This window comes from Mesoplodon mirus, assembly GCF_964341445.2.
Source record: "Mesoplodon mirus genome assembly, chromosome: 15".
NCBI classification, from domain to species: Eukaryota; Metazoa; Chordata; class Mammalia; order Artiodactyla; family Ziphiidae; genus Mesoplodon; species Mesoplodon mirus.
In genome coordinates this window covers 15,857,866-15,879,467 of record NC_138991.1, presented here as the reverse complement: position 1 = coordinate 15,879,467, position 21,602 = coordinate 15,857,866, and the positions used below count along the sequence as shown (strand labels likewise).

The window sequence follows — 21,602 nt, the reverse complement described above, 5'->3', positions numbered from 1 at the left end:
ACCGAGGAGAACCTCCCTTTCTTCTCCCGGTCAGCCCCTCCTGCCACTTGCGCCCCTTGAAGCTTGCCTTGTCCTCGGCTCCCACATCCTCTGCTTTCCTGAGCCAAAGAGAGGCTCCGCCTTTGAGGCCTTGGGCCTAGGAGCCAGCCAGGCCTGGGTGTGAATCGGGGACTCTAGGACGTCTTCGCTGTGTGTAAAAGGGATCTAATTGTGCAGGGCTACAGGGAAGCGAAAATAGGATGATGTGGAAAGCATTTCTTACCATATCTGATGCGTAGCATATACACCCATAATTGGTAGCCATTTTTATTTTATTATTATCATTGTTGTTTGTTTGGTCAGGAGCCAGCGCTCGTGTGGTGGTTTTCATCACTGGCTTGAGAGTGCAAATGTTCTTCAGTTCTTATTTTGTTTGTTCATTAACGCATTCATATGGATATATTTGTTGTGCATCTTCCACGCGTCATGAACTGTGCTGTTTGCTGGGGATACGGTGACGAGAGAGTCAGTGTGCCTGTCCTTCTAGAACCAGTTGGGAAGGCAGATATGGGACAAGTGTATCAGCACCTGTATGGTGGCAAAGCAGGGAGCCCTTTCTTTTCTGCTGGGTCAGGGAAGAGGACACGGGGCCCGGGGGCTGGCCGTCCTCTGAAGACCCAGTGCCTGGAGGTAGGGGGCAGAGGGCTGGAATACTAAACCGAGGGGCTGGAATCCAGTGCAGACTGTGGTTACGTGGGCCGAAGGCACAGGGGATACACTCTGCTCCAGTCGGATGGTTCCCGGCTTGCAGACATGTTGTGCTTCCCGGTTCCAAGGGAGGCTCTTACTTCATTAGTAATCTTCTGTGTTGTGTTGTGTGGACTGTGGGTCTGCTTCTGTCCGGCGGCAGGAGGAATGGCAGGCGAACTTTGTTTCTCCTTTGGTTTAAGACGGGACGGCGGGCCCCAACTAGAGACGCCCTTACTGCCCCCAGGCCTAACTCCCCCTGCACTAGAGGGAGGCTCTGAGAACCGGCGCGGAAGGAAAGCGTCACAGCATCCGTTTGGAAATGCCACAGAAAGGGTAAAGTCAAATCAGCAAAACTCCGGGTCAACGCTTGTCCTCCAGGACCCTGGAAGGTCCCGGCCACCGTCAGCCTTCTCTCCCCACGACTTGCTGCACCCCAGCCCTGTGGCCTCCTTGTCCTCTTCCTGGACACCAGGCAGGCCTCACCTCTTGCACGCTGTCCCCTCTGCCTGGCCCGCTTTCCCAGGTATCTGCCTGCTCTCCTCCCTTCAGGTCCCTGCACCCGTGTCCCTCTTGTTCGTTAGTATGGGTCGCTCCAATAGAATTCGAGCTTCATGAGGGCAGAGAGTCTGTTTATTCGTTGCTGAATCCCCGGTGCCCAGTGAGCAATAAATATGAAGGAGGGGAGGGAGTCATTTCCTTAAAGTTAGTGACTGGACCCCTGAGCCCTGCTCTGCCTTGTACATCTTATTGTTACAGCCCTTAATGACCAAGATTTTTAAAGACCTTTAAAGTTTTAAAAGATTCGTGTACAGAAGTGGTCCCTAAACTCTTGGCGCTCTCATCACACATGTGGGCCATGACAATCTTCCATCGATAATAGAGGCTGACAAGCGCAGTGATGTTGGCTAGTAAGCACACACCGCATTCCCCGCCTGGCATTATTAGGATCCCTGACGGAGGCAAGGGGTATAGTTTGAAGCTGTTCCCCAGTGATTCCAGAATTCTGATATGTGCGCCCCTGCCCCCAGTGCTTGGTTAAGAATTACGCGTGTTTGGATCAACCTCCCTAACTAGACCTTGAATGTCCCTCAAGGACCCCTGCTGGTCTCACTGTTTTTGTATCTGTAGCATCTAGTCCCAAGCCTGGTACACACTGAGTGATCAGGAAAAGTTCATTGCATGAATGGATGAATGAATTGATCTTATAGAGATAACATCTGGCTGCTTTTCATTCTCCCCAGCGGCTTTGGGGCACGCTTTCTCTAGACTTCTAGAGGAACTGTAGAGGGACCCCGAGCTGGAAGTAACATGAGAGATCACTCTGTTTACCCACTGCCGTGTAACACGTCACCCCCAATACTTAGTGGTTTAAAACGACAGCAGTAATGTATTATCTTTTGTGCTTTTTCCTGTGGGTCAGGAATTTGGGGACAGCCCAATTGGACAATTCTGGCTTGGATCTCCCACGCAATTGCAGATAGTGGCATGTGCTGGAACAGCTAGGGACCAGCGCAGCTAGGGGCTGCCTGCCACATCTCCCTCCATGCCGTCTCAGGACCTTTCCATGTGGTCACTTCACGGGCCTGGTTTGGACTTTCTTGAAGAATGGCAGCCTCAGGTATCCTACATGCAGCTCACAGTTCCAAAGACAAGTGTTCCGAGGGAGAGCCAGGTAGAAGCTGTGACACCTTTTCTAACTCCATCTTGGAAGTCATGTCTGTTGCAGTCTGTTAGTTAGAAGCAAGTCGCTATGGCCAGCTCATTCAAGAGGGTACAAATTACACTTCACCTCTTGATAGGAGGAGTGTCAAAGACTTTGCAAACATGTTTCAAAAACACCACAGAGATGCCCAGCTTACCTCTTCATTCTACACTTGAGACCCCCGAGGTCTGAGGGGGAAGGACCTTGACCAGAGCCACCTGGCCTGGCATCAGCAGAGCTGGAGCTCAGTCCAGACCCTGGACCTTTGGCCAGCCTGCTTGGAAGTGATCTCACTTTCCCTTCCAGCCCTCCTTCCACATTATGACAGGGACTGCCATTCTCTGGGAACCTTGCCTTTTAGCTGAGCCCTCACAAAGTTTAGGTAATATGTAAACAACAGAAGACCTGGGGAGACTCAGTAAGCCTGGTCCTCAAGCAGTAATTCTGTTGGAGTATTCTGCCTCTTTGCAGAGACCTCCATAGAAGCACAGACTTTCACGGATTGAAGAGTTTGTATCACTGTCCCAAATGCCCAGCCCTCAGCCCTACGTGAAGTGCTAACACTGCCCAGCTAGGGGGAGATAGAGCGGCTGAGTGGGTGAGGGTTTTAAAATGCCTACCCCCAAATACTTGTTTTTTCAAAGTTAAATAAGAAAAATTAGAATTTGGTGGCAGAGTTCAGAGAATCAACCCAACATGACTGAAGAGATTCTTAAGATTTTAAAATAATAGCTGGAAATTCTAAACAGGATTTTTAAGCTTGGGTAAAATGCATCTGGGTATATGCTTTAGCCAGCATTGTAGAGTATTTTCTTAGGACTTTATTGCTTTCTTGTCCTTCCTTCAGAAATGCCTTATTACGAGGTTGGGGATAGAGGAGAAAAAAGGGGAGAAAAGGGAGTGGACAGTTTTTTGTTGCTGTTGTTGTTTTTTATAAATTTATTTATTTTTGTCTGTGTTGGGTCTTTGTTGCTGTGTGCCAGCTTCCTCTACTTCTGGTGAGCGAGGGCTACTCTTCGTTGCGGTGCGCGGGCTTCTCATTGCGGTGGCTTCTCTTGTTGCGGAGCACGGGCTCTAGGCGCACGGGCTTCCGTAGTTGTGGCATGCGGGCTCAGTAGTTGTGGCTTGCAAGCTCTAGAGCGCAGGCTCAGTAGTTGTAGCGCATGGGCTTATTTGCTCCACGGCATGTGGGATCTTCCTGGACCAGGGCTCGAACCCATGTCCCCTGCATTGGCAGGTGGATTCTTAACCCCTGTGCCACCAGGGAAGCCCGAGTGGACAGTTTTTAACAAACCCTTTCTGCCTGCTAGGCATGATGGTAATTCATTTTTACGCTTCCTGGCCTAATAATACAGGCTCACTCCTGCCCCATACTCATGGATAATATGACCTTGGGCAAGTACTTAGCCTCTCTATACCTCAGCTTCCTCCTCTGTAGGACAGAAATGATTAATGCTTTCTACCTCAGGGACTTGCTGTAAAATTAAATGAGATAAAGCCTGAAAGATGCTTAGCAGTGGGACTTCCCTGGTGGCACAGTGGTTAAGAATCCACCTACCGATACAGGGGACACGGGTTCAATCCCTCGTCTGGGAAGATCCCACATGCTGCAGAGCAGCTAAACCCGTGAGCCACAACTACTGACCCCACATGCTGCAACTACTGAAGCCCGCGCAGCCTAGAGCCTATGCTCCACAGCAAGAGAAGCCACCGCAATGAGAAGCCCGAACACTGCAACGAAAAGTAGGCCCCACTCGCCACAACTAGACAAAGCCCTCGCGCAGCAATGAAGACCCAACGCAGCCAAAAAATTATTAAAAAAATAGAGATGCTTAGTGTGGCATGCAGTCAGGACTCTGTAAATACTGGCTCTGATTATTCCCCCAAACCACCTTTCCAGGCAGTTGTCACACCCCCATTTTATAGACGAGGACTCTGTGGCTAGTGAGGTGCCCAGCTCTACGGACAGAAGCTGAGACGACCTCAAGCCCTTGCTGTGTCACCGCACCATGCAAGACTCCAGTTGCTCAGTCAACATGCAGTAGTGGTGGGCACAGGGGCTCTGGAGGCCTCGCGACCTGTAGGGCCCCCGTGTCAGTGTCCCAGAGCAGGGCCATTTGAAAAGGCAGGGCCAGGAATCCACTTAAGAGGCTCTATAAAGAGCAGAGTGACAGAGAATGTTCCAGGCAGAATAAACAGTCTCTTGAAGGCCCCGAGGTCAAGAATAGCTGGGTTGAGGAATTAAAGACCAAAATGGGCCGAGAAGAAAATGGAAATGAGACAGAAGGTCGTAGAAGGAGGCAGGGCCAGATCAGTGCAGGATGTCAGGGGCTGGTGTAGAGTTTGGATCTTGCCAGATGTGGAATGGAAAAGCATCAAAGGTTGAATGAAGCAGCGGAACCACATGACCCAGTGTCTGATGTGCAAACATCACCCTGGCCCTTGTGGAGAACACAGACTTGGGTCGAGGGCAAGAGGGGAGCAGGGAGGTGGTGAGGAGACACTACCAGGGGTGCAGCTGAGAAATGATGGCGACCAGGTGGTGCACGTGGAGGGGAGAGGGGGCAAGTTCAGGCTCTCTTCTGCAAGTAGAAACGACAGGACCCGGTGACGGATTGGACATGAGTGACGGCCCCGGGTTTCCAGCTTGAGCAGCCTGTACAGCGGGTGCCGGCCCTGAGCTCAGGGAGGCTGGCGGGGGCGGGCTTGTGACTGGACGCGTGAAGTTGGAAACGCTGGGGAGATGTCCAAGGGAAAGGCAAAGTAGGCAGTTAGGCTGCACATCTGGAGCTCTTAAGAGAGGCTTGGGGCTCTGCGGGAATCATCAACACAGACTATTAAGGCAAAGGGTGAGAACCCCCGAGGGGGCAGATAGAGAAGAGGATGCAGGCCTGGTCCCGGTGGGGGCGGTGAGGGAGGGGTCACCAGGGCCCCTGACAGAGGAGGCGCCCACGTGCAGGAGGTTAGGAAGTGGCCCGACAGGCTGGAGGAGGCGCAGCAGGGGTGGGGCCTGCAGGCCCCAGAGGAGAGTGCTCTGAGAAGAAGGGTGTCCATGGGGACCCTGCCCTTTCCTCCCACCTGGCGGCCTCCCAAAGCAGGACTCCCCACCGCCTGCCCCCGGGGCTGCGTGTCTCTGGCCCCGTGGGTGCAGAGGCCAAGGCCCTGCCTAACAGCCTCCAAAGGGAGCCTCACTGGGAGGCCCCTCTCGGGCATCAGGTCCTGCCCTGGCAGGAGACGGGTTCCTCTCTGGCGACTTTGCTCTGGGGGTGTCCCTAAGGGACTAGATAGAGCTTGGGCCGGTCCCCAGCAGGCCGCACGTAGCCAGGACCAGCTGTCCTGCCCTTTCCCAGCTTCTGGGAATGTGCTCAGTCCGGGGCCCTGACTTCTTTACCCACCTCAGTGCCTCTGTGGGTCTGGCTGCCCATCACAGAGAAAAGCCTCTTTCCTCTGAGTTTGAGGAATGCCAGCTCAGGAGGCCCTGGTATTTCCATCAGGTTTCCATGGCCCTTTCTTCCCTCGGAGAAGCCTTAGAAAGCATATTCCCCACCCCTCAGGAGGCCTGTCCCAGGGCACCAAGTCCCACTCTGTGCTCTGTGTCCATTGCAAAATGGTCTGCTTTCTTATTTGTATGGTCTCTGCAAATATTTAATTTTTTAAAAAGGAAAAAAAAAAACCAAACAGGAAATGACCTTTCTGGTATATTTGGAAAACAATTTGGTGCTGTCATGGAATCTGCCTGAGCGATGAGGACTAATAGCTGCAGACTTGGAACAGACCATGTAGCTCTTGGCAGAGGTTGGGACCTCTTCAGTTTACAGAGCTGGGGGGAGAATAAAAACAGAAGGGAGAAGACCGAGTCCCATGGGGAAACCCGATAGCGCCCAGGGCAAGCACCTGCGAGAGTGCAGCCTCTGATCCTGGGCCACTGAGGGTCTGGGAAGCTGAACATAAGGGCTCTTCTTTTTCCTCCCAGGCATTCAGGGTCAAATACCTCACCCTGGGAAGGCCCCCAAACCTCCCGAAGATGAGGAAGAGTAAAAGAGCATCACTCTTGAGCATTGCATAGGGCTCAGACTGAGATAGGAGTTGTTAGATCACTTAGACCCACATTGGCTGTTGACTCTGCCTGGATCACCCTCTATCCAGCTTTTCTGTAGATCTCAGCCCTAGGTCACATCCTTAAGGAGGCCTTCCCTGACCATACAGCCTTAACTGAACCGTCCACACACAGAGAAACCTGTTCTCTTCTTCCACAGCACTCACCACAATCCACGATGATAGATTCGTTTACCTGTTCAATGCCTCTCTCTCTCTCTCTTTTTTTTTAATTGAAGTATAGTTGAATTACAGTATTGCAGGTGTACAGCAAAGTGATTCAGTCATATATATATATGTTCCTTTTCAGATTCTTTTCCATTATAGTATTTTACAGGATACTGAATATAGTTCCCTGTGCTATACAGTAGGTCCTAGTTGGTTATCTATTTTATGTATAGTAGTGTATACCTATTAATCCCAAATTCCAAATTTATTCCTCCCCCGCTTTTCCCTTTGGAAACCATAAGTTTGTTTTCTATGTCTGTGCGTCTATTTCTGTTTCGTAAATAAGTTCATTTGTATCATTATTTTAGATTCCACATATAAGTGATATCATATGGTATTTTTCTCTGTCTGACTTATTTCTCTTAGTATGATAATCTCTGGGTTCATCCATGTTGCAGCCAATGGCATTATTTCATTCTTTTTATGGATGCGTAGTATTCCATTGTATATATGTACCACATCTTGTTTATCCATTCACCTGTCAGTGGACATCTAGGTTGTTTCCATGTCTTGGCTATTGTGAATAGTGCTTCTATGAACATAAGGGTGCATATATCTTTTTGAATTATAGTTTTATCTGGATATATGCCCAGGAGTGGGATTGCTGGATCATATGATAGTTCTGTTTTTAGTTTTCTGAGGAACCTCCATACTGTTTTCCACAGTGGCTGTACCAACTTACATTCCTAGCAACAGTGTAGGAGGGTTCCCTTTTCTCCACACCCTCTCCATCATTTATTATTTGTGGGCTTTTTGATGATGGCCATGCTGACTGGTGTGAGGTGACACCTCATTGTAGTTTTGATCTCCAGTGCCTTTTTCTGTTATCACATTGTAAATGTCTTTTTAGTCTCCAATGTATACCCCATACCTGGCATAGTGCCTGCCATATAAAAAGTGCTCAGTAAACAGCGAGTGAATGAATGAATGAATGAATGAATGAAATGTCTGGACTGGAAGAGATTTAGAAATCATATTTCAACCTTATTATTCAGATGGGGAAAAGGAAGCTGTGGGCTCACCCTGCTGCATGGAGATTGAGCCAGACCTCTTGGCCACTGTTATAATGCAGGGCTGCACAGCCTTTGCTCTCCCCTGGAATCTAGACCATCTTCTATTATTTAGTCATTCATTAAATATTCATTGGGCTTCAACTCTGTGCTTAGGCCTTTCGGATATAGCAGTACACATGTCAGCCAGGGCGCCACTTTTGTGGAACTTATATTCACTCAGCACCGTAAAGCACAAAAGAAAGAAGTGTAAGTTTTGGCCTTCTATGCACCACTAAACAGTAAAAACAAAGAAGTTGAAAGAAAGTGTCAGTAGGACAGTTTAACTGATAAGTCACCCAGTGAGAATGAACCATAGTAATGACTTATTAATCGCGCGCCTCTTCCCTTCCACACGTCTTGTCAGACTCTTTCTGAGCACATTGTCCCATTGCCTTCACAAGAGCCCCCTGAGCAGGAGGTGTTATTGTGACCCCCACGTTGCTGAGGGGAAACTGGGATCCAGAAAAATGAAGGCAGTTGTCCAAGGTCTCCAAGCTAGTAAACAGGGACGCGGGGCTGCACGCCGGCACTAGATGCCTCCTTCCAACCTCACGCCCCCTGAGAGATTTGTCCTGTTGTTGGGGACTCCCGGGGGTGCAGTAAGGTGTGGGGGGAAAAGCTCTGGACCAGGAGGTCGGACTCCTGGATCAAGAACTTTGGGCAAGTCCCTCTCCCTTTCTGAACCTCACTTTCCCGAGCTATTAATGAGAGGCTTGTCTCCATGAGCTCGGGGAGCCCTTTCGGTTTGATGATTCCACAAATGGTTTTGAGATAAGTGGAAAAAATTAATTAAGGTCGATCTCTAACTCATGCCTCATAGCAAATAAATCTCAGATCAGTCAAAGTTTTACATATGAAAAATAAAGCCATGAAAGTACAAGAAATAAGCAAGGGAGGATTCTTTACTAATCTCAGAATGGGGAAGACATTTCCAAGTATGATCCAGAACCAGGAAACCGAAAAGTAAAACATGGATCAGTTTGACTACATGAACAGAAAAAATGTGCATGCGGAGAAATGTCAGAAATAAAGTCAGAGAATAAATAACAAGTAAAAAATACTTGTAACGCCTTTTAAGGCAAAAGACGAATTGTCTTAATATTTGTATATAAATAGCTCCTACAAATCAATAAGAAAAAGGGCTAGAATCTAATAGAAAAATGGGCAAAAGGATTTGAATAAACAATGCACAGAAAAGGAAATACATGTGGAAAGATGCTCAGTTGCACACACAGGAGCAGTACAAGCTGAAACAGTAGGGGACTGTTCTCACCTTTCAGACTGGGGGGGAAAAGACCGTTGATGAGAATGTGGTGCCGCAAAGTGCTCCTCACATATGTCCAATGGGAGTTAACCGCTGTGGAGGAAAATTTGGCTCTATTCAATTTTTTAAATTTACATATCCTTTAATGTGGCAATTCTACTTTTATGGAAACAACCCCAAAGGTTATCACTCAAGAAATCATGAAATCGGTCTACAGCAGTGAGACAGCAGACAGCATGCAACCAATGAAAAAAAAACGTTATCTTGTAGCATAAGGACTTGGGGTTTGTTTCTAGAGTTTGTATATAATCAGCGCTGCAGTGGCTTCAGGATGATCTGGAATCGTTTCCAGGAAGTATTTTTGAATGAAAAAAGCGAGATGGAAAACAACTTTTTGTTTTAAATAAAAGAAGGAAGGAAGGGAGGGCAGGAGGGAATATGTTCGTTGCCTGGATTATCTTGGGAGGACACAAGAAAGTGCTTGCCTGGTGGGGGGAAGGTGTCTGAGTCCAAGGAGGCCACTGAGCTCTTACTCTTTTTCCTTTCTTTTTTTTTTTTTTTTTTTTTTGCCTGCGTTGGGTCTCCGTTGCTGTGCGCGGGCTTTCTCTAGTTGTGGTGAGCGGGGGCTACTCTTCGTTGCGGTGCGCAGGCTTCTCATTGCGGTGGCTTCTCTTGTTGCGGAGCACAGGCTCTAGGCGCGCGGGCTTAGCAGTTGTGGCATGCGGGCTCAGTCATTGTGGCTCGCGGGCTCTAGAGCGCAGCCTCAGTAGTTGTGGTGCACGGGCTTAGTTGCTCCGCGGCCTGTGGGATCTTCCCGGACCAGGGCTTGAACCCGTGTCGCCTGCATTGGCAGGCAGATTCTTAACCACTGTGCCACCAGGGAAGTCCCTCCTTTCGTACTTTTTGAGTTTCATACCATACACACACATATACAAAAATGAAATAATTTAAAAATAAAGTGAATGCTTTCACTGAAAAAAAAATACAGAAAATTTAAAAATCATTCATAATTTAATTAAATAATATTGATATGTGATCATATCATTGAGATTCTTCATTTAACAATCTATGTGAACAATCTGTGTGAACAATCTATTTCCCCCGTCTCTTAAAAAATTCACAAACATTTTAATACCCGAATGGTATTTCATTTGGATACAAATGAGTTAAATATGTATATATTTCTCCATTGTCCATTTAGGACATGTGACATGCCTACTTAGGAGCTCATTTTGGTGTCTTTAGTTTTTGACTATTACAAGTAATACTGTGATGAACATCTTTGAACATTTATCCTCACGCACAACATGGATTACGTTCTTAGAAAAAAGTATTATAAGCTGACTTAGTGGCTCAAGGATATGAAAAAAGGTGAGGTTTCTTGATGTATCATGTTAAGTCACTCCTCAGAGAGGTCCTGGCGTTTATACTCTCCTTAACAGAGTCTGAGAATCACCATTTTCTGATGCAGTTTCCAACTCTGAGGATTCTTTCTTGTATTTCCCCATTGGCTGTTGACTTTAAGAGCAGAGAGTGAGGAAAGAATACAAATGTTGAAGAAAAACGAAATTGTGTGCTTGTGCTGTGTGTCAGAGAGCTCCCCAGACACACCCCACCCCCAGACCTCTCTTTGGAATTGGTCTTCCCTGTGGGGATGGGGATGGCAGCCGGAGCACACTGGCCATGGTTGGTGTTTTGCAGCATTGGCCTTTGAGCTTGGTACACTTCCCTCTCTGAGCCAGGAAAGTCAGCTTCCTACCCTGGGCAGTCTGTAAGGTCAGCCAGGCAAGGGCAGGAGCCAAAGCCCCAGGGTGCCAGTTCGAGCAGGAAGCTGGCCTTTTAGATGGAGCCTGTGACTCCATCCATCCCCAGTGTCAGATGCTAGAGATCGTGGACCAGAACGTCAGCACAGCCATCTACAGTGGGCAGAGGCCTTTCCCACTGGCCAAAGGAGTGAGTCACTTTATGGTTTCCACAGATAGGGAAAGAGGGATGGAGGGAAGATAGACAGATAGGTAGAGAGATTCAGATTTAATTTGGCAAGTAATTATTTAGTACCTGCTCTTTGCCAGGCCCTGGTTGAGAATCTGAGGATGGAGCAGCCAGAAGCATATGGTTAGCTGCCAGGATTAGGCCTTTCAGTCTGGCCTGGTGAAAATCCAGACAGGAATACCAGTTCTCATGGAACCAACGGTCTAGTTGGAGGAAGAGGACTGAGGAGAAGGGGCCCAGGAGCTGGCGTGGCCTGCCCAGTGTCTCCTTCCCACTGGCGGGTATGGGTCCGTCTGAGACCTTCCCAAGTCATGGTTATAAACTCACCTCGCAGACCTCAGAGGCTGTTGTGGCAATTTAGTAAGCGAGGTGTGGAAAACATGATGACTTGATGAGCGTTACCTTTACGATTATTGTTAGAACCGTCGTCATAATGTTTATTCTGTTACTGGTGTTACTGCAACAGGCCACTGCCCTGTTCTCAAGCTTTGAACAGTTTCCCCAGAGGGAGAGTGTAGAAGTGAAACTTCTGTGACCTACAGAAGAACCACTCTGGGACTTCAGAGAGTTCAGAGTTTTTTTTGCTGAGAAAGAGCCGGAAACACGACTAGGGCAACTTCTTTCTCTCAGGGCAGCTTAGAAAAATAGGCTGGGTGCGCCCCCTGCTGGAGCTGGGGGGCTGCCTTAAACAGAATTCTGGCCCCGCCTTTATTCTATTTTACAGATCTGGTAACGGAGGCCCAGAGAGGGGCAGTCTTGCTCAGGGTCTGGTGGCAGAGCCAGGTTCATAGCACAAGGTCATGTCTCTTGTTCTTTTCTGTCTACTACAGGACGCCTCCCTGTCTCCCCTGTCTGATCTTTGAGTGCCCGTAGTTTATTCTTTAGGTGTCTCTTCTGAGCTAGGTGTTGTGGGGAGATGTGGTCCAGCCCTCCATAGTGGCCAGCCCCTCTTTTCACACAGTGCATGTGTGCACACACACACACGTGCACACACACACACGCGCACACACACACACACACACTCGTTACTGAGCCCCACCCTGGCTGCTTTCCAGCTGCTTCCTGCCAATGTCAGTTACTTTCTGAAAGCGTTGCACAATAACTTGGGCTTATAAAAACTCCTACCATTATAAAAATTTAGTCTTAGAAGTGAAAGTTCCCCTTAGACACAAAGTACCACACTTGGCAAGGTTTTTTTTTTGTATCTGCTATCTTTCCCCGTAGAAACTGGGTTTTCTTTCTTTCTTTTTTTTAATTGAAGTATAGACTTACAATGTTGTATTAATTTCTGCTGTACAGCAAAGTGATTCAGTTATACATGTATACATTCTTTTTTCATATTCTTTTCCATTATGGTTTATCATAGGATAATGAATATAGTTCCCTGTGCTATACAGTAGGACCTTGTTGTTTATCCATTCTGTATATAATAGCTTACATGTGCTAACCCCAGCCTCCCACTCCATCCCTCCCCCAGTCCCCTCCCCCTTGGCAACCACCAGGCTGTTCTCTATGCTTCTGTTTCATAGATAGGTTCATTTGTGTCATATTTTAGATTCTGCATATAAGTGATATTGTATAGTATTTGTCCTTCTGACTTATTTCACTTAGTATGATAATCTCTAGTTGCATCCATGTTTCTGCAAATGGCATTATTTCATTCTTTTTTATGGATGAGGAGTATTCCATTGTATAAATGTATCACATCTTCTTTATCCATTCATCTGTCAATGGACATTTAGGTTGTTTCCATGTCTTGGCTATTGTGAATAGTGTTGCTATGAACATAAGGGTGCATGCATCTTTTTGAATTATAGTTTTGTCTGGATATATGCACAGGAGAGGAATTGCTGTATCATATGGATCATATTAGTTTTCTGAGGAACCTCCATACTGTTTTCCATAGTGGCTGCTCCAACTTACATTCCCACCAACAGCATAAGAGGGTTCCCTTTCTCTACACCCTCTCCAGCATTTGTTATTTGTTGACTTTTTAATGATGGCCATTCTGACCGGTGTGAGGTGGTACCTCGTTGTAGTTTTGATTTCCATTTCTCTAATAGCAACGTTGAGCATCTTTTCACGTGCCTATTGGCCATCTGTATGTCTTCTTCGTAGAAATGTCTATTTAGGTCTTCTGCCCATTTTTTGATTGGGTTGTTTTTTGTTGTTGAGTTGTATGAGTTGAAACTGGGTTTTCTTTAAGGTGTTGTTTTTCAGCCTGCATTTTGCAATTAACAGTTTATCTCAGACACTTTGCCATCAGTACAGGTCCATCTGGTGCCGGGTATTTTTTTGTGAATACTTTATAATTCGTTTAATGCCTAGCCTTTTGAGGGACATTTGGGAGCTTCCCTATCACTGACCTAGGATGTGCAGTAAACATCCTCATACTATAAAGAGCATTGGCATTTGCCTACGTGTGTCTAAAACTGGAATTGGCTGGGCCTATCTCACCTAGAGGACTGTGAGCTCCTGGTCAAGCCAGTGGCTTAGACGCCCCCATCCCTCGCTAACTCAGGGTGTGCCAAGTGGCCAGAGTCCATGGTCTGACTTGTGTGATTTGATTGCCTTCAGGAAATCATAGGTGCTCAAAGAGAGATACTTGTATTCCCCTAGCAGATTAGCCTTTTTTAAAAAATGTATAATAGCAATACCCATTGTTTGACAAGGGTGCAGATAAACGGGCAATCTTACAGGCTGCTGGTGGGAATATAAATAGGAACAGAACTGAATTTGTTTTATTTCCTCATCTTTTTCTGTTATTATAAATACCATTACGTCATTCAGGAAAGCAACTTGGAAATGTATCAAAATAATGTGTCTTAAATATTATTTCACCCTTCCCTTTAGCTTAGCAATTCTACTTCTAGCAATACACTCTAAGGAAATAATTAGACATAGGCACAAATATTTACATAAAGACCTAGTGCTGTCCATAGTGATGGAAAATGGGAAAGTGCCTCCATGTTCATTTCTAGGGGACTCATCAAATATATCATGGTGCATATACAAAAATCATCTAGAGGGAAACTTCATGACATGTTTTATGGAGTTTCAAACAGTAAGCTATAAAATACAGTGTACTATAGTATGATCTCACAAATCCTTTTTTACATGTATATGGCTCTTCTTTATATATGTGGTTCTCTTCTTTTCTCTCTCAGCTGTAAAATCAACCAGCAGGGCTATTAACCACCACCTCTGTAGCAGTAACTCCTAATTTCCTGTCTTTCCCCCCAACCCATCCCCCATCTCATGAACCATCCTCCATCCACCTACTTATTCATGTCAGAAAGCTCACTTCCCCATCAGCCAAACACCAAATCCTGGTGATTCACCCTCCAGATTACATCTAGAATGTGTCCATCACCACCCTCCTTCCTTCACCCACCATCTTTGGCTTTTTTTTAAACTTTTTATTTTATATTGGAGTATAGTTGATTAACAATGTCGTGTTAGTTTTAGGTATACAACAAAGTGATTCAGTTAGACATATATATGTATCTGGTTTTATTCAGATTCTTTTCCCCGTTAGGTTGTTAGAGAATATTGAGCAGAGTTCCCTGTGCTGTACAGTAGGTCCTTGTTTGTTATCCATTTTCAGCACAATTCTTTTTTTTTTTAAGTAAGGTTTTATTTATTTATTTATTTATTTATTTATTTTGGCTGCGTTGGGTCTTCGTTGCTGCGCGCGGGCTTTCTCTAGTTGCAGCAAGCCAGGGCTACTCTTCGTTGCAGTGTGCGGCCTTCTTATTGTGGTGGCTTCTCTTGTTGTGGAGCATGGGCTCTAGATGCGCGTGCTTCAGTAGTTGTGGCATGCGGGCTCAGTAGTTGTGGCTTGCAGGCTCTAGAACACAGGCTCAGTAGTTGTGGCACACGGGCTTAGTTGCTCCGTGGCATGTGGGATCTTCCCGGACCAGGGCTCAAACCCTTGTCCCCTGCATTGGCAGGTGGATTCTTAACCACTGCACCACCAGGGAAGTTCTGTCCATTTTAAATATAGCAGTGTGTACACATCAATCTCAAACACCCTAACTATTCCTCTTCCCCACCCTTCCCCCCTGGTAACCATAAGCTCGTTCTCTAAATCTGTGAGTCTGTTTCTGTTTTGTAAATAAGTTCATTTGTATCTTTTTTGATTCGCATATAAGTGATATCATATGGTATTTCTATTTCTCTTTCTCTTTCTGACTTACTTCACTCAGTAGGACAATCTCTAGGTCCATCCAAGTTGCTGCAAATGGCATTATTTCATTCTTTTTAAAGGCTTAGTAATATTCCATTGTATATATGTACCATATCTTCTTTATCCATTCTTCTGTCAAGGGGCATTTAGGTTGCTTCCATGTCTTGGCTATTGTCAACAGTGCTGCAGTGAATACCGGGGTGCATGTATCCTTTCGGACCATGTCTTTCTCCGGGTATATGCCCAGGAGTGGGATTGCAGGATCATATGGTAGTTGTTTTTAGTTTCTTAAGGAACCTCCATACTGTTTTCCATAGTGACTGCACTAATTTACATTCCCACCAACAGTGTAGGAGGGTTCCCTTCTCTCCACACCCTCTCCAGCATTTGTTGTTTGTAGATTTTTTGATGATAGCCATTCTGACTGGTGTGAGGTGATATCTCATTATAGTTTTGACTTGCATTCCTCTAATAATTAGTGACATTGAACATCTTTTCATGTGCCTCTTCATCTGTATGTCTTCTTTGGAGAAATGTCTACTTAGGTCTTCTGCCCAGTTTTTGATGGGGTTGTTTGTTTTGATGATATTAAGCCGCATGAGCTGTTTGTAAATTTTGGAAACTAACCCCTTGTCGGTGACATCATTTGCAACTATTTTCTCCCATTCTGTGGGTTGTCTTTTCATTTTGTTTATGGTTTCCTTTGCTGTGCAAAAACTTTTGAGTTTAATTAGGTCCCATTTATTTTTGTTTTTATTTCCATTACTCTGGGAGATGGATCAAAAAGGATATTGCTGCGATTTATGCCAGAGAGTGTTCTGCCTATGTTTTCCTCTAAGAGTTTTACAGCATCTGGTCTCAAATTTAGATCTTTAATCCATTTTGAGTTTATGTTTGTGTACAGTGTTATAGAGTGTTCTAATTTCATGTGTTTATATGTAGCTGTCCAGTTTTCCCAGCACCATTTATTGAAGAGATTGTCTTTCCTCCATTGTATAGTCTTGCCTCCTTTGTTGTAGATTAATTGACCACAGGTGTGTGGGTTTATTTCTGGGCTTTCTATCCTGTTCCATTGATCTATATTTCTATTTCTGTGCCAGTACCATACTGTTTTGATGCCTATAGCTTTGTTGTATAGTCTGAAGTCAGGGAGCCTGATTTTTCTTTCTCAAGATTGCCTTGGCTATTCGGGGTCTTTTGTGTCTCCATACAAATTTTAAGATTTTTTGTTCTAGTTCTGTGAAAAATGCCATTGGTGATTTGATAGGGATTTCATTGAATCTGTAGATTGCCTTGGGTAGTATAGTCATTTTGATAGTATTGATTCTTCCAATCCAAGAACACAGTATATCTTTCCATCTGTTTGTGTTGTCTTTGATTTCTTTCATCAGCATCTTATAGTTTTTGGAGTACAGGTCTTTTGTCTCCATAGGTAGGTTTATTCCTAGGTATTTTATTCTTTTTGATGCAGTGGTAAATGGGATTATTTCTTGAATTTCTCTTCCTGATCTTTCATTGTTAGTGTATAGAAATGCAACAGATTTCTGTGTATTAATTTTGTAACCTGCAACTTTACCAAATTCATTGATGAGCTCTAGTAGTTTTCTGGTAGTGTCTTTAGGATTTTCTATGTATAGTATCATGTCGCCTGCAAACAGTGACAGTTTTACCTCCTCTTTTCCAATTTGGATCCTTTTATTTCTTTTTCTTCTCTGATTGCTGTAGCTTGGACTTCCAAAACTGTGTTGAATAAAAGTGGCAAGAGTGGACATCCTTTCTTGTTCCTGGTCTTAGAGCAAATGCTTTTAGCTTTTCATTGTTGAGTATGATGTTAGCTGTAGGTTTGTCGTATATGGTTTTATTATGTTGAGGTATGTTCCCTCTAAGCCCACTTTCTGGAGAGTTTTTATCATAAATGGCTGTTGATTTTCGTTAAAAGCTTTTTCTGCATCTACTGAGATGATCATATGGTTTTTATTCTTCAGTTTGTTGATGTGGTGTATCACATTGATCGGTTTGCTGATATTGAAAAATCCTTGCATCCCTGGGATAAATCCCACTTGATCATGGTGTATGATCCTTTTAATGTATTATTGGATTCAGATTGCTAGTATTTCGTTAAGGTGGTTTTTTTTTTTCTTTTGCTGCACTGGGTCTTCGTTGCTGCATGCGAGCTTTCTCTAGTTGCGGCAAGCAGTGGCTTCTCTTTGTTGTGGAGCATGGGCTGTAGGCTCGTGGGCTTCAGTATTTGTGGCTCGTGGGCTCCAGAGTGCAGGCTCAGTAGTTGTGGCACATGGACTTAGTTGCTCCGCAGCATGTGGGATCTCCCCGGACCAGGGCTCAAACCCATGTCCCTTGCGTTGGCAGGTGGATTCTTAGCCACTGTGCCACCATGGGAGTCTCTGTTGAGGATTTTTGTCTGTGTTCATCAATGATACTGGCCTGTAATTTTCTTTTTGTGTGTGTGGTATCTTTGTCTGGTTTTGGTATCAGGGTGATAGTGGCCTCACAGAATGAATTTGGGAGTTTTCCTTCCTCTGCAGTTTTGTGGAACAGTTTCAGAAGGACGGGTGTTAGCTCTTCTCTAAATGTTTGATAGAATTTATCTGTGAAGCCATTGGGTCCTGGACTTTTGTTTGTTGGGAGTTCTTTAATCACAGTTTCAATTTCAGTACTTGTGATGGGTCTGTTTGTATTTTCTATTTCTTCCTGGTTCAGTCTTGGGAGATTGTATCTTTCTACGAATTTGTACATTTCTTCCAGGTTGTCTGTTTTATTGGCATACAGTTGCTTGTAGTAGTCCTTTTCTTTCATTTTTAGGCTGCACTGGGTCTTAGTTGCAGCATGCAGGATCTTCGTTGTGGTATGTTTATTTGCGTCATGCGGGCTTCTCTGTTGCAACATGCATGTGGGATCTAGTTCCCTCACCAGGGATCGAACCCGGGCTCCCTGCATTGGGAACATGGAGTCTTACTGGACCACCAGGGAAGTCCCTGTTAGTAGTCTCTTAAGATCCTTTGTATTTCTGTGGTGTCAGTTGTAACTTCTCCTTTTTCATTTCTAATTTTATTGATTTGAGTCCTCTCCCTTTTCTTCTTGATGAGTCTGGCTTAAGGTTTATCAATTTTGTTTATCATTTCAAAGGACCAGCTTTTAGTTTCATATTGTTTTCTTCGTCTCAGTTTAATTTATTTCTGCTCTGATCTTTATTTCTTTCCTTCTACTAACTGTAGGTTTTATTTGTTCTTTTTCTAGTTGCTTTAGGTGTAAGGTTAGGTTGAGATTTTTCTTGTTTCTTGAGGTAGGATTGTATTGCTATAAACTTCCCTCTTAGAACTGCTTTTGCTGCATCCCATAGGTTTTGGATCATTGTGCTTTTTTGTTTTCATTTTTCTCTAGGTATTTTTTGATTCCCTGTTTGATTTCTTCAGTGATCCATTGGTCGTTTAGTAGCATATTGTGTAGCCTCCATGTGTTTGTGTTTTTCAGTTTTTTTCATGTAGTTTATTTCTGATCTCATAGCATTGTGGTCGGAAAAGATGCTTGATATGATTTCACTTTTCTTAAATTTACTGAGGCTCACTTTGTGGCTCAGCATGTGGTCAGTCCTGGAGAATGTTCCATGTGCACTTGAGAAGAATGTATATTCTGCTGCTTTTGGATGGAATGCTCTATATCAATTAAGTCCATCTGGTCTAATGTGTCATTTAAGGCCTGTGTTTCTTTATTGATTTTCTGTGCATGATCTGTCCATTGATGAAAGTGGGGTGTTAAAGTCCCCCACTGTCGTGTTACTGTTGATTTCTCCCTTTATGATTGTTAGTATTTGCCTTATATATTGAGGTGCTCCTATGTTGGGTGCATATATATTTACAATTGTTATATCTTCTTCTTGGACTGACCCCTTGATCATTATGTAGTGTCCTTCCTTGTTTGTCTCTTATAACAGCCTTTATTTTAAAGTCTATTTCGTCTCATATGAGTACTGCTACTCCCGCTTTCTTTTGATTTCTATTTGCATGCAATACCTTCTTCCATCCCTGCTTCACCCACCATCTTCTCACACCTGAATTTTTGCAGGAGCCCCCTAGCTGGCCCCCATTCAGGTCTGCTCACCTTAGGTGCCAGAGTCATCTTTGAAAATGCTAATCTGAACATTCACGAGCCTCAGCCCCTCAGGGACCAAATTGAATATGTGATCGGGCTCCTGCCCAACTCAGCAGCATCCTTGGTATCTTGGCCCCTCTCCCACAGTTCCCCAGCCCACGGCACTTACGTTTCTTCCATCCCACTGTGCCTTTGCTCCACAGAGCCTTCATATGTGCTCTTCCCCTCACTCCTTGTCTAGACTCCTTGTCTATCTATTCTTCCTAGGTTCTTGGCTAAAATGTCACTTCCTGACCCCCAAGCCTTGGTCAGGCCCTGGTAGTCACTCTGGTACCCTGCCTTCTCCCTGGAAGTCTGGAGCACTGTGGTAATTACTTAGGTATTAGGTAATTATGCTAAATGACCCAGTAGACTGTAAGCTCCCTGAGGGCAAGGACCACGGCTGACTTGTTTGTTGCTGCATCTGTGGCCCCTAGCCAGTGCCTGGTACATGGTGTTGATAAATGTGTAGATAGTTATCATGAACTTTACTTAGAGAAAACACAAAAGATGTTCTTTAAAACGTTGGTGGTGGCTTTTGGGGTATAAAATTATGCATGACTTATTTTGTTCTTTCTACTTTTCTGTGCTTTCTGTTTTGTTGTCAGCGAGCAAGGCAATAACTGTCAGTTTGTCAAAAGACATCAGTGCCAGGCCCCGAGCTGAGTCCTCTGTGCAGGATGCACCAGGGTTCACCTCTGCCCTCCTGCCCTTGTCCCCACAGGCCTGAAGAGCGATGCGACAGGCATGATGGAGGTCGAGTCCTCCTACTCGGACTTCATCTCCTGTGACCGGACGGGCCGCCGGAACGCAGTCCCTGACATCCAGGGAGACTCCGAGGCCGTAAGCGTACAGAAGCTGGCTGGTGACATGGGCGAGCTAGCCCTCGAGGGCACAGGTCAGGACCCACGGGTACTCTCGGGTTCAAGCAATCCGGGTGGGAGACCCTCTTCTGGGCTCCGGGACTGGCCTCTTAAGTCCTAGTCTGCCTCCTCTTTCTCAGAGAAGAAACTACGTTTAAATCAGGCCCATGGTCAGTGGCAGAGGGCAGCCACTCCCTAGGCTAGAGGGTGCCAGCGTCTCAGGCCGTGAGGACCCTCTGGCCAGGCATCCTGGTGCTTCCCTTTCCCCTCAGCCTCCCCGTCCATCTACAGGTCCTGTCAGTTCTCCTCCAAGGTCCCTCCGCTTCTCTCTGTCCCCACAGCCACCACCTGGCTCAGGCCACTCCCAGCACCGCAGCGGCCTCTGCCCAGGCCTCCCTGATCCATCCCCGCCCCACCCCTCCTGCTGGACAGCTGCCAGCAGGGTTCATTTAAATCCCCTGTCCCATCGTGCCTCTGCCCCTGCGTCCGCCCCCCTTCATCTCACGGTTTCCTCTGCTAGAATGGCCCTCACCAGTCCTGGCTCCCCGAGAAACCCCACCCCCCCTCCCCGTGCCGTCCCGTCAGCCCCTCCCTTGTCCTGCGGCCCGAACTCCTTACCAGGCATGGGAGCCTCCCCGGGTCTCACCCTGCTCCCCTCCAGCCTCTGCTCCCATCTTTCTCCCCTGCACCTCTGGTCCAGTCTGAAACTTTCTGTTTCCTGAAAGTCCCTGATGGGCCTTGCCGCACTCTCCCTCTGTCTGGTCCTGCCCGCCCTCCCCTTGCCGGGCTGGCTTTTCCTCTTTCTTAGAGGCCCAGACCGCTCTGCTGAGAAGCCGTCTCTGACCGCATTCCCCTCTCTGGCAGGGGAGGCGCCTCTTCTCTTGGCTGCCTCCACAGCCCCCTGAGCACAGGGCTTCTCCTCTGGGATCCGCATCCTGGGCCCTCCGTGCCTGGTGGCATTTGGCACCCAGCAGAGGTGCCTAGTCAATGGCTGTTCACTGACCAGCACGCCCAGCTGCCATGCCAGGGCATCTGCGTCTGCTCTGGTGAACGGTTTTCTCTCTCCTTCAACTCAGTGTAGCCACTCATCCACCTACCCAGGCTCTCTAACGCCTGCTCCCACCCCCATCCGATTCGAGATCCCTGAGGTAGCTGGTGTCCTGGCAGCTGTCCGCCAGGGTGACAGTTAAAAGGGGGCCCTGAGGAAGTAGTGCTCACCGCAAGGCAGTGGAGTGCTCCTGGTGCAGTGCAGGCCAGAGTGACTGGCCGAGGAGCCTTCCAGTAGGCCCTACAATGAGCAGCTTTCACTGGCACGTCTGCGAGCCGTGCTCAGTCCAGCGGA

The 21,602-nt window shown here is 46.3% G+C and overlaps 1 protein-coding gene across 3 annotated transcripts in view; it reads left to right on the top strand.

Moving 5' to 3' along the window:
• PKIG (cAMP-dependent protein kinase inhibitor gamma) overlaps positions 1 to 21,602 on the top strand; it is a 111,059-nt gene that overhangs the window by 87,119 nt on the left and 2,338 nt on the right. For all 3 annotated transcript variants that reach the window (XM_082600623.1, XM_082600624.1, XM_082600625.1), the window contains one exon: positions 20,122 to 20,295. In XM_082600623.1, the coding sequence (XP_082456749.1) occupies positions 20,145 to 20,295 (151 nt within the window). In that variant the 5' untranslated portion in view covers positions 20,122 to 20,144. The remainder of the gene's footprint in view (positions 1 to 20,121; positions 20,296 to 21,602) is intronic.